Source organism: Equus przewalskii, chromosome 1, assembly GCF_037783145.1.
Source record: "Equus przewalskii isolate Varuska chromosome 1, EquPr2, whole genome shotgun sequence".
Lineage (NCBI taxonomy): Eukaryota > Metazoa > Chordata > Mammalia > Perissodactyla > Equidae > Equus > Equus przewalskii.
The window spans coordinates 49,035,576-49,051,496 of NC_091831.1; the positions used below are offsets into that span (position 1 = coordinate 49,035,576).

General features: G+C 40.2%; 1 protein-coding gene across 16 annotated transcripts in view; it reads right to left on the minus strand.

Annotated features, from left to right (window-relative positions):
- The window catches only part of FAM13C (family with sequence similarity 13 member C), a 119,061-nt gene that overhangs the window by 51,926 nt on the left and 51,214 nt on the right, over positions 1 to 15,921 (minus strand). For all 16 annotated transcript variants that reach the window (XM_070611595.1, XM_008525197.2, XM_070611632.1 and 13 more), the window contains one exon: positions 8,578 to 8,641. In XM_070611595.1, the coding sequence (XP_070467696.1) occupies positions 8,578 to 8,641 (64 nt within the window). The remainder of the gene's footprint in view (positions 1 to 8,577; positions 8,642 to 15,921) is intronic.

Sequence of the window (15,921 nt, forward strand, 5' to 3'; positions counted from 1 at the left end):
CCATAAACTCACAGAACAAAATGTAATAAGTTCTAAGAACAATAACTTGGTCAGGGAAGAGGGAAGGGATGGAAACTGCTTAGACTAAGGAATTAAGAGGCTATCAGAAAATGAACTATCACATCTATGAGATCGTTTTTACAAACCTCATGGTAACCAGTAAACAAAACTCAGAACAGAGTCACAAATGATAAAGAGAAAACTGAGAAAATCATCATACAGAACCACTAAACTGAACTGGCATTCCAAAATACATAGGACGAGAAACAAGGTAAACACAGAACAACAAGAAAACAAGTGATAAAATTGCAGCATTAAGCCCTCATATATCGATAATCACTATAATGTAAATGGATTTAATTCTCCAGTCAAAAGACACAGAGTGGTTGGATGGCTTAGAAACAAGACCCAGCAATATGCTGCCTCCAAGAAACACACCTCAGCTCTAAAGACAAACACAGGCTCAGAGAGAAGGGATACTCCAAGTTAATAGCAAACAAAAGAAACCAGGTGTTGCCATACTTATGTCAGACAAAGTAGACTTCACGATAAAAAAGGTAATGAAAGACAAAGAGGGGTGGTATATAATGATAAAAGTGACACTCCACCAAGAGGACATAACACTTACAAATATATACGCACCTAACACAGGAGCACCAAAGTATATAAAGCAGCTATTAACAGACCTAAAAGGAGATATTAACAGGAAGACAATAATAGTAGGGGACCTTAAGACTTGATGTAAGAGCACCCACTTACATCAATGGATAGATCATTCAGACAGAAAGTCAAAAAGGAAACAGTGGAATTAAACAAAAAACTAAACCAGATAGACTTAATAGATATATACAGAACACTTTATCCAAAAACAGCAGAATACACATTCTTCTCATACACACATGGAACATTCTCAAGGATAGACCATATGTTGGGAAACAAAGTAAGCCTCAATAAATTCAATCAATCAATCAAGTCAATCTTCTTGACTGAAATCATATCAAGTATCTTTTCTGACCATAATGCTACGAAACTAGAAATAAACCATAAGAAAAAAGCTGGGAGAGTGATAAACATGTGGAGACTAAACAACATGCTACTGAACAATCAATGGATTATTGAAGAAATTAAAGGAGAAATCAAAAAATATCTGGAGACAAATGAAAATGAAAATACACCATACCAACTCATTTTGGACGCAGCAAAAGCAGTCCTAAGAGGAAAATTCACAGCCATACAGGCCCACATTAACAAATAAGAAAAATCTCAAATAAGCAATCTTAACTACACCTAGAACTAAATGAACTAGAAAAAGAACAAACAAGCCCAAAGTCAGCAGAAGAAGGGAAATAATAAAAATTATAGCAGAAATAAATGAAATTGAAATAAGAAAAACAGTGGAAAGGATCAAGGAAACTAAGAGCTGGTTCATTGAGAAGATAAACAAAATTGACAAACCCTCAGCCAGACTCACTAAGAAAAAAAGAGAGAAGGCTCAAATAAATAAAATTAGAAATGACAGGAGAAATTACAATGGATACCACAGAAATACAAAAGATTATAAGAGAATACTGTGAAAAACTATACGCCAACAAATTGAACAATCTAGAAGAAATGGATAAATTCTTAGACTCACACAACCTCCCAAAACTAAATCAAGAAGAAAGAGAATCTGAATAGATCAATCACAAGTAAATAGATTGAAACAGTAATCAAAAACCTCCCAAAAAACAGAAGTCCAGGACCAGATGGCTTCTCTAAAGAATTCTACCAAACATTCAAAGAATCCTTCTTAAACTATTCCAAAAAATTGAGGAAGACAAAAGACTTCCTAACATTCTGAAATGAGGCCAACATCACCCTGACACCAAAGCCAGACAAGGACAACACAAAGAAGGAAAATTACAGGTCAATGCCACTGATGAACACAGATGCAAAAATCCTCAAGAAAATATTGGCAAACCAAATACAACAACATATTAAAAGGATCATACACCATGATCAAGTGGGATTTATACCAGGGATGCAGGGATGATTCAACATCTGCAAATCAACCAATGTGTTACACCACATTAACAAAATGAGGAATAAAAACCACACAATCAGCTCAATAGAACACAGAGAAAACATTTGAAAAGATCTATTTATAACAGAAACTCTCAATAAAATGGATATAGAAGGAAAGTACCTCAACATAATAAAGGCCAAATATGACAAACCCACAGCCAACATCATACTCAATGGGAAAAACTGAAAGCGATTCCTATGAGAAGAAGAACAAGACAAGTGTGTCCACTCTCACCACTCTTATTCAACACAGCACTGCAGGTTTGGGCCAGAGCATTAGTCAAGAAAAAGAGATAAAAGGTATCCAAACTGGCATGGAAGAAGTGAAACTCTTGTTGTTTGCAGATGACAAAATTTTATATGTAGAAAACTCTGAAGAGTCCATCAGAAAGTTATTAGAAATAATCAACAATTACAGGAAAGTTGCAGGGTACAAAATCTACATACAAAAATCAGCTGCATTTCTATACTCTAATAACAAACTAACAGAAAGAGAACTCAAGAATATAATCCCATTTACAATTGCAACAAAAAGAATAAAATATCTAGGAACAAATTTAACCAAGGAGGTGAGAGACCTATACAAGGAAAACTATAAGGCATTATTGAAAGAAATCGATGACAACATAAAGAAATGGAAAGATATTCCATGCACGTGGATCAGAAGAATAAATGTAGTTAAAATGTCCATACTACCTAAAGCAATCTACAGATTCAATGAAATTCCAATCAGAATCCCAACGACATTCTTCACAGAAATAGAACAAAGAATTCTAAAATTTATAGGGGGCAACCAAAGACCCCAAATAGCTAAAGCAGTCCTGAGGGAAAAAACCAAAGCTGGAGGCATCACAATCCCTGACTTCAAAATATACTACAAACCTACAGTAATGAAAACAGCATGGTACTGGTACAAAAGCAGGTGCACAGATTAATGGGGCAGAATTGAAAGCCCAAAAATAAAACCACACATCCACGGACAGCTAATCTTCAACAAAGGAGCTAAGAACATACAATGGAGAAAGGAGAGTCTCTTCATAAGTGGTGTTGGGAAAACTTCACAGCCACATGCAAAAGAATGAAAGTAGACCATTATCTTGCATCAAATACAAAATTTAACTCAAAATGGATTAAAGATTTGAAAGTAAGATATGAAACCATAGAACTCCTAGAAGAAAATACAGGAAGTACACTCTTTGACATCAGTCTTAGAAGGATCTTTTCTAATACCATGTCTACTCAGACAAGGGAAACAAAAGAAAAACTAGACACTCTTCATCAGACTAAAGAGCTTCTGCAAGGCAAAGGAAACCAGGAACAAAACAAAAAGATGATGCACCAACTGGGAGAAAATATTTGCAAATCATATATCTGACAAGGGGTTAATCTCCAAAATATATAAAGAACTCACACAACTCAACAACCAAAAAACAATGTGATCAAAAGATGGGCAGAAGATATGAACAGACAATTTTCCAAAGAAGATACACAGATGGCCAATAGGCACGTGAAAAGATGTTCAACATCACTAATCATTAGGGAAATGCAAATCAAAACTACACTAAGATATCACCTTACACCTGTTAGAATGGCTATAATTACCAAGACAAAAAACAATAAATGTTGGGGCGGGCCCAGTGGTGTAGTAGTTAAGTTCATGCATTCCACTTTGGCGGCCCAGGTTTTGCAGGTTTGGATCCCAGGCACAGACCTACACACCACTCATCAAGCCATGCTCTGGTGGCGTCCCACATACAAAATAAAGTAAGATTGCCACAAATGTTATCTCAGCAACAATCTTCCTCAAGGAAAAAGAGGAAGATTGGCAACAGATGTTAGCTCAGGGTCACTCTTCCTCACCAAAAAAAACACAACAAATGTTGGAGAGGATGTGGAAAAAATGGAACCCTCATACACTCCTGGTAGGAATGCAAACTGGTGCAGGCACTATGGAAAACAGTATGGAGATTTCTCAAAAATTAAAAATAGAACTAGCATACGACCCAGCTATCCCACTACTGGGTATTTATCCAAAGAAATTGAAATCAACAATTCAAAGAGATCTATGCAGTCCTATGTTCATTGCAGAATTATTCAGAATACTCAAGAAGTGGAAGCAATTCAAGTGCCCATCGACTGATGAATGGATAAAGAAGACGTAGTGTATATATATACAGTGGAATACTATTCAGCCATTAAAAAAGACAAAATCGTCCCATTTGCAAGAATACAGATGGACCTTGACGGTATGATGTTAAGAGAAATAAGCCAGACAGAGAAAGACAAACACCGGATGATTTCACTCTTACGTGGAAGATAAACAAACACATGGACAAAGAGAATAGATTAGTGGTTACCAGAGGGGAAGTGGTGCGGGGGGTGGGCATAAGGGGTAAAGGGGCACATATTTATGGTGACTGACAAATAATAATGTACAATTGAAATTTCACAATGTTATAAACTATTATGACTTCAATTAAAAAAAAACCTTGAAATACACACTGAAATAAATGAGTCAAGAATAAAAAGTGAAATGGAAACAAACTCTCATTCACTCAGTAGAAACTTGCTTTATCCAAAAGTTAAGTGCAGAATACCTTCAAAGTATCTATCATATAAGAAAATAGAACAGTTTTCCTGAGCACGGAAGTCATGGGCATTTTTTCAGGTGAACATTTCCCCTGTAGGACGATGACATCAGATTTGGGCTGGGCAATTTTCATGGCAGAATTACAAAGAAGGTCCAAACTGACCCAGAGCTTCAGTCTGTTCCTTCGGATGACTGTCCTATTTCAGACCCTCAGTTGGCCTGGATTCTTCACCTGGGATCATGTAGCCTCTCTCTCTCATGTAAGATTGATAAATAATTATGGTAAGTGCATACGTCACTTTTATAGCATTATTTAGTATTCACTTCCCAAACCAGGCCTTCAGGTAGTTGGCCTTGAGGAAGCCTTACCTCTGAGTAACTCTGGACAGCTTGCCTCATTCCATTCCTGATGGGAACCTATGACTAAATTCTACAAGCACTGGGAAAATGAAAAAAAAAAAAAAGGGTGGAATTAACGAGTGTTAAAATTGAAAGGAGCCTAGAGTTAACCCAATTCAAAACCTCCTGCCCTAATTTTTGCAAGTGAAAAACTAAAGAAATTGATGTTTTATGATAGGCAGTCTGGGGGTTGGAAAAAGTTGTTTGAGGACCCAATACGGCAGGTTTTCTCAGAGTAGGAAGATCTATTAGTTTTCTTTATACATGTATTACTTTTTTTAATTGGAACTGAAGCTGGGAATGGAATCTTCTAGGATGTGGAGAAAGAAAACAATATTGTTTTTCTCATTTCATCCTTCAAGCATCTTTTCGATTTATTGAATATGTATCAGTTATATGGACATGAGGGAATAACTAAAACCAAGGATTAAAGTGGATGAGACATTGACAGATCTCAAGTCTAGAATATTTTCCAATCAGGATCCAAGAGACCCCAACAAATAAAATCTCCTAATGTCTTAGAGAGGTACAGTCTGACAGCTCACGTCAATGGCTAGAGGGAGACGAAATCAGTTTTTCAGAAACCAACTCCTATAGCGTAATCCGAGAGACATCAAAATTCATGGGATAGAGACGCAAGTCCTATCAAGAGACCCAAGGTCAAAAACTAGGAGCTCGATATTGAAGAAGAAAAGTGAAACTGGCAGAAATCAAATCCATACTCCCGCCAAGTGGAAACAAGAAGTGAGTTTTTCAGTTTATTGGAAAAGTATGGGGAACATACACAGAGACATGCTCATATGTAGATATGTCACACCAGGTTTCACCTTACTGGGTGTAGGAGACCTCAGGTCAAGTACCAGGTCTGGAACCACACTATAGCTGAGCCCCTCTATCTGTGACAGAGAAAAGGAATTAAGAAGTTTCAAAAAGAAGTGAAAAACCAGATGTGAAACTTTGGGAAAATATAAAACACATATGTAGCATCTTAAAATTATGATTTATATACAAGATTAGGGTCCATGGAAACATCTGGAAAATATTTGTGGACCATGCTTCTCATGAGGCTCAAGAAACCTTTTTTTTTTACTTTGGACTTGCAAATTGGAGTGGAAGAAACAGAGCAGATATGGAACTGGTGGGTTCTTTTTAGAGAACTTGAAGGCTGAATGTGCAGAAGGTGGTAAATAAATAAAAGAAAGGAACAAAGGGCAATGAAGAGGGCTAACATAAAAAAATTCTATCTTACATTTCCATTTAGAGATGGAAAGAATACTCCTGTAAAAAGTCAGCTGTACAAAGAGACTGAAAAAGAACTGATAAAAATTATAATCAGTAACAACTGATCATAAGAGACAAAAACTACCATACAATGGGTTGTAGCATGAAAACTACATGCCAAACACATGTGAATCTCACAAACATAGTACCGAGTAAATGAAGCCAGACACAAAAGAGTACATATAGTCCATTTACAAAAAGCTCCAAAATAGACAAAACAAATCTTTGGCAGTCTGAAAAACTGTTATCCTTATAGGGGAGTAGTGCCTGGAAGGAATTACAAAGGGGTGTCTGGGATACTGATAATGTGCTGTTTCTTGATCTGGGTGCTGGTTACATACTTTGTGAGACTTCATCCAGCTGTACACTTAACAATATACGCACTTTTCTATATGTATTTTCTATGTCCATTAAAAATTTTAAAGCAGTATTTCCCATCTGTGTTCCATAGGACTCTTGCCTACAGAAACGTTATTATGAGGTTCTTCCACAAAAAAGTTTGGAGTTCCACAAGTTTGGGAAATGCTGTTAAATATATTCTCACTCTATAGACATCTCCATCAATGAGTTTGAACACAGCGACCCTCCCTGCATGACCTTGGACTCACTCATGCTGTCCCTGTTCAAGCTTTTCTAAGGTTTCCTCCAGCCTCCAAATTTTAGTCACAACACAAACTTCGTGAAAGGATGTGGATCTGCACACACTTTAACCCCCTGAATGGAACAAAACCACTTAGAGCAGACACTCACTGTCATCAACCAGCCTGGATCAGCGGCGCCACCTTTTAAGGGAAGAGGGCACATTTAAAATAGGGTGCTGCTTGCTTTTTTGGATGCACGCCTCCCACCCTTGCACCCATGAATCCCAAAGCGGTCAGCTGGCACATTTCATGAAATTGGCAAATATAATACAGCAAAGGAATACAGAAAAGTAGATTTTCAAGTAGAGCTTTTCGCAACAGTGATTTGAGAATGCTCGAGTAATCTCAGGCTTCTCATAGGTTTCCAGCTCACAAATCAGTGTCTCCCGAATACTGGAAACCTATCACAAGTTGACTCTTACAATCACCTCATTTTTCTAGTCACTTATGTCAAAGCAAATCAGTGCTTCTTTACAACTCGCATTTCGCTTGCTCACAGTGGGGCAAATAGCTGCGTTCATTGATTCAGTCTCTTGCCTCTTTTCTCTTAAATTCTTTTCACTCTTCTTACCATGTGTGAGATTGTGGAATTTGAAGCCTGTCTCCATGCAGAAAAAAATAACAAGCAGTGTTTTGTGTTGTTATCATTAGGACATTTTCCACAACTTTAGTTATTTATTTAACTTGGTTTAATCAGGCAGCTGGTTTACTTTTGATTATTCATTTCTGCCAAGTTCTACAGTAAAAAAGAAAAAGAAAATCACCTAAATTCAGTTAATTACCTTTTTTTTTTTTTTGAGGGAAAGGAGAGATGCATCTTCAAACAGCAAATAATTTGCCTGAAGCTGATCATTTCTCTTCCTGGCATCTGAACATCAAGTCTTTTCATTCTTTTTGCTATGATCCTAATCAGATATACCAACCACTGCTCCGTAATTATACAATGAGGGCAAGAGAAACTAGACAGAATACTCCAAACCAATGTCTTAAGCCAAGGCATTCATAATAACAGGGATCCTAATTATATTATATTGATTTCCAACAGGAGAATTAAATTATATATTTCAAAGAAAATCTAGAACAAGCTTATTAACATTGTGATGTCCAGTTTGGTGGGAAACCATTTGGATTGGAAAAGATAGCTTTCACGTCTCAAAGCATACTAAGACGACCATAATGCAAACACCAAATTATATCATGCTCTGTGGATAATAGTAAACATGATTATATCTGAGACTGCAAAAGCCGTTAGAAAAAGAGAGAGAGAGAGAAGATAAAATAAAATTAAGAGAAAATTTTACAAATGTAACTGTCCCAGCCATGGTTATACAGTCTGAAGCCAAGTTGAAAAGGGTGTAATGAAATGACTGCTGGACTTGGTCTGGGTCCGAGATGCAGTAAGCAGTCTCACGAATAACATTTTACACGTATTTGCTCCAGAGCAAGGAAAAACATTACCCAAAGAACTACTAGCAAAGCAAGATCACTTAAGAGCAAAAATGCTTAAAGTTTTAATCAGAAAGAATTTCTAGTATTAGGAAAAATAATAAATTTCATGATTGGCTAATTCACGTTTATACAGCTAGCAACGATCGTACCTACCTCATTGAGGTCCTGCCGAGTTTCAAAAGCATCCTTTGGACAAACGGCAGTCCTCTGGTCTATTCTATAAAATACAAAGAAAAATTATTTCCATTTCAAAGAAACCTTTCAACAAAGTACATTGAAGGGCTACAGACCTGCTGTGCCTGTCTTAAAAATTCTCAGTGGTGTCCCACCACCCATGGAAGAAAATCCAGACTCCTTATAATGGTCTACAACACATTACAGTGTTCAAACTCTGCCAGCTTTCCTGGCCCCACCTCCTATCACTCTCACCATGGCCCCCTGTACTCCAGCCTCTCTGGCCTTGTCGCTGTTTCTTGAACACATAGTACTGGTTCCCTGTTCAAACCTTCACATGCGCTGTTCCAGACTGCTCTTCCCTCAGATCTTCATTCAGCTGTCTCTTCTCAGCATGTGAGCATCAGCTCAGCTCCTACGTCACCTCCCAAGAAGGTGTGCCTGATCTCCCTAACTAGAAGTAGGCTTCCCTTCACTATCTCATTGTTCTAGATTTTCTCCTTAGTGCTCATCACTATCTGAAATTATACTGCTTATTTCCATTTCCACATTAAGATGTAAGCTCTAAGAAATCAGTGATTATGTCCATTTTCTACACTGCCGAATCTTCAATACCTAGAAAAATTCAATATTTTTTCATTCACTCAAACAAAAATTTGTTTTGAATGAATGAATGTGATCTGATACAATTGTTCACTGGAGACATTTGTTCACTGAAGACAGTTTTCGGAAATTTCATCCCATCCCTTAACTAACACAATAAATGTAACAGCAATTTCTGGGTAACGTGGCAAAGCTAGGTTTTGCCACTACATAGTTTCCAATAGAAAAAAAAAGGATTAGAAACAACGCAAATCTACTCTGAATCAATTTTCTTTAGTTTAAAAACAAAAAACCAAAACTCCACTGCTGGCAGATGCTCAGCTCTAAATCGTGATTTGTCAAATGCTATGCTCCAATAGCATCTATTACATAACATTCAAGTTTTTCTGCAGCAGTTTGCATGCTATTATATAATAAACCTATTAAATTATAGTTATTATCCTTATAAAAAAGGTCTGCTATCTTAATGAATAGAAGATTTAGTCAGTGTTAAGTCATTTATAAAAAGATTTGGGGACATAATCATTTACAGTTATTATTCTGCCTCAATTTGAGTCCTAAAGAAAACATATATGTCCTCTGAATGGTCAACAAGATTACTGATTTCTAAAAGCCATAATGCACATTTAGAAATGCCACAAGCCTACCTTCTTCAAAATATTCTTAGAAACGCAAAATTTTTTCAGTCCACGGCATTGCTAACTGTGCAAACAATTTACTTCTAATGAAAAAAGTAAGGAGATGGTAAAACAAAATTGTGTTGGTCATACTGACATCCATCACATCTGCACAAACAAGCACACCCCACCTGGGTGTGAGAGAAGACTAAGAGTCCCAACCATGCGATCAAGGGGCATCACTCAAGTGAGAGAAGAAAGTGAGGAAAAGACCACTGGCACACCCAATCCCGTGCGCATCAATTCCCTGAGCCACAAACAGAGTGATCGCAGGGCTTCAGAAAATACAAAGCGGCTCTTTCCCGCAAAATGGGAGGAAGAGGGGGAAACCCTCTCGGGGATAGGGACTAACCCATCTTACCCAAGAACATCTTGAATGGCTCATAACTTCTTTGTAACCTACAGTGGTTTTCAAATTGTGTTTCCATAGAGTTATGGTAGCACCAGAAAAATGGAAGCGTGGTGTTCTTTAATGGAAAGAATATTTACCAGTTTATAGTTCTCAACCACAAATTTCTCTAGGGCTTTGGTGCCAGCAGAGGGTAAAGCACATACACAAGTAGCCAGCACTAATGGAAGAAAGCAGAAATAGGCTTTGTTAAAAAAATATAGTCTATATTATTGAGATGCAGAGAACAGCCTACATATAACATACTCACACGATCTTCCAGGAAAACTACTCATAATCTCCAGAAAGACCTCCAGATAAAGTCTGAGAAGAGCGGTCTAAGCATCAAGGGTGCTTTAATCGAATAGCTATCTGGATGTCCCCTATGTGCCTGGGACAGCGTTGGGGAGATAATAATACATAAGCAGCATATAGGCCTTTAGGAGGCTTACAATCTAGTGGAATCGTAAGCAGAGGATACAACTAACACCCAGCCCTGAGGCGATTTCAGTAAGTCAAAGTTCAGAGCAGAGCAAAGGAGCTGATATTGGAATGGCGGGGAAGAACTGGAGAGAGAGAGACAGAGAGACAATTTTCAAGGATAACAACAATCAAGAGGTCTTGGGTGTGGATTCAAAGTATGGAATGAAAGAGAGTAATCAAAATTATTGCAAAGTTTTGAGGCTGTGTGACAAGAAAGATGACAGATGGTTTTTCTAATGGAGACAGAAAAATAGATGATTTTGGTGGGGAGAGGGGGGAACAGGCACAAAGAGAGGCAATTCATGAGTTTAGATTTAGATATTTGAAGCTTGAAGAGAGGCTGAAAGAGGAAAGTGAAAATGCCCGAGCAGGGCTCACCTTAGAACTGGGCACCGTACAGTGTGTTCAGCACAGCGAGGGTGGTGATGACGGGGGGACACACAGCGATCCCAGGATCTGCCTCGGTTTTTTTCCCCACTGTGTGGCCAGAGCCTAGCAGAAGGCCTGGCACACGGCACACTCTCAGTATGTCTTTCAGATGGATGGATAAATGAAAAAACAGAAGGAACCAATCCAAGAATGACTTCTTGAGCTACCTCTTACTAGGTGTGTACCCATGGGCAAGATATTAACCTCTTTCAGCCTCAGTTTCCTCCTCTGGAAAGTAACTGGCCAGTTAGGGGACAGAGGAAAGACAAGCCATGAAGAAAATACAGATGCATCACTAGGAGGTAAGAAGCTAACCAGAATAGCACTCTAAATACCAAAGAGAAAGAAGTTACAAGAAAGAAGGGCATCAAAAAGAAACTAACACTTCACCAGCCTTGACTACTGCAGGCTGGGAATGCGAGGCAGTATACTTACAGCAGTTCATTTAATCTTCAGGGTAACCATATGAGATTAGCACTATTGTATCATTTGACCTAACAGGAGACAGGGCAGTTAAATAACTTTATCTATTCATTAAACAAATTTTTATTAAGCACCAACTGTGTGGCAGGCACTGTTGTGAGTGTTGGGAATAAAGCAGTGAATAAAATGAAGTTCCTGGGGCCGGCGCCGTGGCCGAGTGGTTAAGTTTGCATGCTCCACTTCAGCTGCCCAGGGTTTCACTGGTTCAAATCCTGGGCGCGGACATGGCACTGCTCATCAGGCCACGCTGAGGCAGAGTCCCATATGCCACAACTAGAAGGACCCACAACTAAAATGTACAACTATGTACTGGGGGCATTTGGGGAGAAAAAGCAGAAAAAAAAAAAAGAAGATTGACAACAGTTGTTAGCTCAGGTGCCAACCTTTAAAAAAAAAAAAATGAAGTCCCTGCCCTCATGGAACTTACATTCTTGTGGAAGAAAAGAGAATCTAAAGAAATAAACCAGCATCTACAGTGTGCCAGACGCTAAGCATTATGGAGAAAAAGAAACCAAGACAAGGAGAACAGGAGGAGTGCCCAAGCTCACACCGCTAGAAAACCTCAAAGTCATCTGGAGATAACGAGAATGACAGGGAGAAATAAAAGGCTACTGATTGATTGAAAAAGATAAAGGTCACAACAGCAGAAGAAAAAACAGAAATGGAAGCTAGCTTCTCATTAGAGAAGTTTAGCAATGAAGAGAGGAAAACCAGACAGTAGTTAGGTGTCTCCAACTCCCTTCTCCTTAAGACCCTTAAAGATACTGCTTGAACCCTTTACCATCCTGCCTGGAAGCAGGGCTAAACACAAAAACTGGGTCACACTGAAACACTCCCTCCACTTCCCTCACCTCCCTTCACCCAAACAATAGGAAAGTGGTCAACTCATCTCTATCACACGTGTGCTCCTGCAGAGGGCAACGATGAGTAGGCCAGTCAGAGCACTCTGCCAGCTTCAATACGACCCTGCCCTCTAGCCCAGGCGCAGGCAACGGGAAACGCAGCCTGGACTCCTCAGAGCCTAGTTATGGCTCTCAGCACTGATGAGAGTGTGACGCCTCCAAACAATACCACCACTATGCACCCCAGCCACCACCCACCACTCCCCCCTCCATCACCACCCACCATCACCACGCACCACCACCACCACCACCCCCCATCACCACCACCACCATGATATAATTCAAAATAAAAGCAGTTCTCAACAGAGAAACACAAAACTTAACTGCGTGCTGACATTAAAAGGACTTCTTCCTGCATTCTGTGACTGCAAAACTGTGGATAGCCCATTGAAGTGCAACTTTTCTAAAAATGTTTGGCGTTCCCACATGCTGGAACCCCAAAGCATGTGCTGAGCCAGACTGTAGGGTCATCCTGCAGTGGCCTTCCCTTGGGACATGTACTGGAATTCAAAACAGCAAAACGAACAAAGCATTAAGATATTTTTCTTGGCCTAAGGATAGTGTCAAACCACAGCTGTGATAATTTGTGAAGAAGCAGTATTTTCATGTAGGATTTTGTATTTATACCAACATTTCAACTATCTCTAATTAAATTAGCAGATGAAGGTGTTTCCTATCTCAATGGAAAGCTTCCCCATCTATCCAATTGTTCATGGAAGACATCTGAGAGTTATCCGATGCTTTCTCCTTCCTCAAGTCCAGTAGCAGATTCATTACCAAGTCCTTCAAGCTTTTATCCCAATTAACTTTTGCATCTGTCCTCTCCTCCACCTCCACCACTCCGAGCTTAGGCCAAGCACCATCATCTGTCTTCTGGACTACCTCCCTGGGCTCCCTACTCCCCCTCCACCCTCCCCAAACCATTTTCCACATAACCATCTTGTCACTACCCTTCTGCACACTGCACTTAAAATAAAGACCAAATTTCTTAAAGTATCCTATGACATCCTAAAGGATTTAGCACCTGTCCACCTCTTCAACCTCAATTCATGTTCTTCTCCGTCTATGTGTCTCCGCTACACTGCACTGGCATTCTCTCAGTTCCTTGGATGCACCATGCTCCTTTCCACCTAAGGCCTCCGTGTGTGCTGTTCCTGTGCTCATAATGCTCTTCCCTGTCCACTTTCTCTCTTAATTAAATGCATTCATCCTTTAGACACCAGATAGCACGCAATCAAGTCTCCCTTTTGTATGTTCTGACTGTATTCTGATCTTCTACATCTGCTGTGTAGCATGACTCAGTCTCTAATTGTGTGTTTGTATAATTAGTTGATTGGCTCTTTCTCATGACGATATGCTCTATGGCGCAGGGGCCATGAGTCTTGCTTAACATTTTATCTCTAGAGTTAATCCTGGCATTTAGCACAGAGTAGGTACTCACGTGTTTGTTAATGAAGTATTCCTCCCAGGGTTATGGCCAGCTGCCAATTCTGGTATGTTCCTGAGAGTATACAATGGTTACAACAAAGTCACACTGTCTCCTCCACCTGGGGCCTGCTGGCGGGACTGGCAGGATGGGATGACTGTCCTTCCCACCAGCATATACAATTCTTCCCTAAGGAAGACTAGCCTTGGCTTTCTAATGACATTAGAAAACCTGGGCAGAAAGAGTAAAAGGAGAGCATCCAACACACTTTCGGAGCGCTTCACGTAGAATCAGAACCTTAAAGTTGAACAGTGCCTACCATGGAGTGCTCTTAAGAGTTCAAGACATTCCACTGCATTAAACTGAGCCTCTGCACTAGAACGCAGCACGGATACAGCAATGCATACCCGGAAGACTGCCAGCTGGCTGGATGACGGTTGTTTCCTGAAACTCTTCTGAAAACAAAAGGTATATCCCAAGAGGACAACCGTCTGAGCAAAACATTCTTTATGTACAAACAATAGCTCTATATGCAGACACAGACAAGTTGCCAATGAATGCCAGTAATATTATTAGCAACAATAGCAACCCTCAATACCAGTGAATATAAAGTTCCTTTCTCTAGGGAGTCTAAGCTATATTAAAGACATTCTCTTATTGTTTTTTTTTTTTAAACCAAACTTCTGTGCTAAAGGATTGAGGCCAAATATTAGGCAACCAACTTCAAAGGTAAAGAAATTGAGGCACAGAGTTTAGAATGATTCCCAAGGGGACCAGTGACAGAAAACAGAACTAGAAGTCCATGGATATTCATGAACCGACTTACCAACCCATGTATGTACTTCTCCAGGTCAGTGAACTCCCACAGAAGGGAGAAGGATCTCATGGCTAGAGGCAGAATATTGATCCCTAATAACACGCCCTCCCAGTAGCTGGGCCCCAAGCCACCCCCTTTATACTTCTCTGAATATTAGAATCAACCAGTATTATTAGAAGCAGAGATTTCTGGACCCCACGCTTACTGAATGAGAATTTCCAGAGGCGTGGACGGGTAACATGTATTTACTAAGCACTCCAAGGGATTCCTAACTGAGAAACATCCTAAAGGTTCAGGGGCAACAACCTGGGAAGAGGCTAGTGGCTAAAGGACACAGGTGAGGGACTTCTATGAGGACAGGAGGGATCTGTGTCTCTGGCCTGGCCTCCTAGGGGACACATTCCAGAAGGGGAAGGGCTGTGTCCCTGGGAACACTACGAGAAACTGCTAACACAAGGTGGCCGAGCCGCACTGGAATAGATACCGCTCCTCATCATGGTGGGCTGGAACAGAGCCCAGAAATAGCCCGAACCATGCCAGTGCCCAGAGAATGGGCGAGCAGTGAGTCAGGCTCACGAGGGGTGTCAGGACTGGGAGAGGGAAGGAGGTAGAGTCACGGGTACGGTTCAAAACACCTCATGAACCAGAGAGGAAGAGTTCAGGAAGGGGTTCTGAGGACAGGAGATCCAGTGGGAGCAGAGGTCCTAATAATATATTGTTAATAATAATAATGCAGCACCTGGTTTGCCGAGCAGGCCACAAAGCACTTTGCTGGCATCGTCTCACTTACTCCATTCACGTAGTAACGAATTATCAGACACCTGTTCCCTGTGCCAGGCAGTGCTCAGCCCAGGAGGCTCAGCAGTCGCAGGAGATGCTTCAGCTCCGTGGGCAGTTCTGCTCACTTGCGTTATCCCCCCTCAAGCACCTGCCACGTCTCTTCACTTTTCTGCCTCAAGGTTTTGTGGGGCAGAGCTCGCTCGGTCAGCCTAGAAGCGTGGCAGTGTGACCTTCCCTGGGAGCAACCCTCCGCCAGCGGAGAGAGGAATGCGTGGAAAAACACTGCAGCCCCTCAACTTTCCGAGGGGTACATCTGAGGACTTTCAGTGAGGTGC